The sequence below is a fragment of the Merops nubicus genome, unplaced genomic scaffold, assembly GCF_000691845.1.
Source record: "Merops nubicus isolate BGI_N331 unplaced genomic scaffold, ASM69184v1 scaffold18638, whole genome shotgun sequence".
NCBI classification, from domain to species: Eukaryota; Metazoa; Chordata; class Aves; order Coraciiformes; family Meropidae; genus Merops; species Merops nubicus.
The window spans coordinates 313-1426 of record NW_008627932.1 but is presented as its reverse complement, the minus strand read 5'-3'; the positions used below and the strand labels follow the sequence as shown (position 1 = coordinate 1426).

At 45.4% G+C, this 1114-nt stretch overlaps 1 protein-coding gene across 1 annotated transcript in view; it reads right to left on the bottom strand.

Moving 5' to 3' along the window:
- GEMIN5 (gem (nuclear organelle) associated protein 5) overlaps nt 1-1114 on the bottom strand; it is a gene marked incomplete at its 5' end in the record, with an annotated part of 17131 nt that overhangs the window by 15710 nt on the left and 307 nt on the right. The window contains 2 exon segments of the mRNA XM_008946516.1: nt 2-38; nt 515-696. Coding sequence (XP_008944764.1) covers nt 2-38; nt 515-696 — 219 coding nt within the window.

Sequence of the window (1114 nt, the reverse complement as noted above, 5' to 3'; positions counted from 1 at the left end):
TGCTGATATCAATTACAACCACCATGCCATCCTTGTAGCTAAAAACAGAGACTTCAGTCAATGAAGAGATCCTTGTGGAATAACAGGAGTTGATTTCTGAGCTCTTTCCCAGGAGTGTTTTCAGTGTATTACAGAGAAGCCAAATCACAAACAGCAACAGGACTAGCAGACTGAGGGCCAATGGGAGCTCCAGTACAGCACTGGTGTACCTGCAGCTGCCTTTCCAAGAGGGGCAACCAACACATTTGGCTTCAAAAATAACACTAATTCATTAGTAATACAGCTTTCAGTCAAGTCTAATGAAAAAAAATAAGTTTTAAGAAACTTGAAGGGTGGAAACCAAACCTGGACCCTTACAGGGCTATCAAATCTAAATGTTATTTCTAATTTGCTGTATACCAGAAGAAAAAAGCAGCCACCAAAACTTCTTGAAATTAACCTCACAGCTGTGTGACAAAAATTCACAGTAAGGCTCTTGCAGAAGCATGGCAACCAAGACACACAGAGTATTTACCCAATCGCCACCAGGTTTTCCTGGTGAGGAGAACACGTGAGGCAGAAAATGGTGCGAGGCTCTGGGAAGAGCTGCTGGCTGTCACTCCTGTTGTGCCAGTAACAAACCACGACTCCCTTCTCGTCACCAGACACAACCAGATCTTTCACAAGGGGTGACCAATGCAGAGCTGAGATTGCATTCTGAAGGGAGAGAAATGGACACATTTAGAGCTGTTTTACCACCACCTAACACAGAATAACGGGCAATAACCTGTGAGTACTCCCCAACATCAGCTGAGTTTGTTCTGAAGCATTTCAGTTCTTCTGGGCTTTGGCATGACTGACGTATGTCTGACATGCTGTCCCAAGTGACAGTAACTCTTCCAACGTGGAGCCTGTCCCACGTGGAACAGTAACTCGATGGGAAGATGAAAGTGAGCTGGGTTAAGCAGCAATGAGCACTGGGAGTACATGGCTTACTAAGGCTTTGATGGCAACCAACAGCTTGCCAGGGTGATGTAACAACACCGCAGGCCTAAGGCTATGACAAAAGGCCGCCCGGCAGCGTTCAGTGGTTTTCAACTCATTTGGTTTGACATTACCTTTGGTTAAAGAGGCA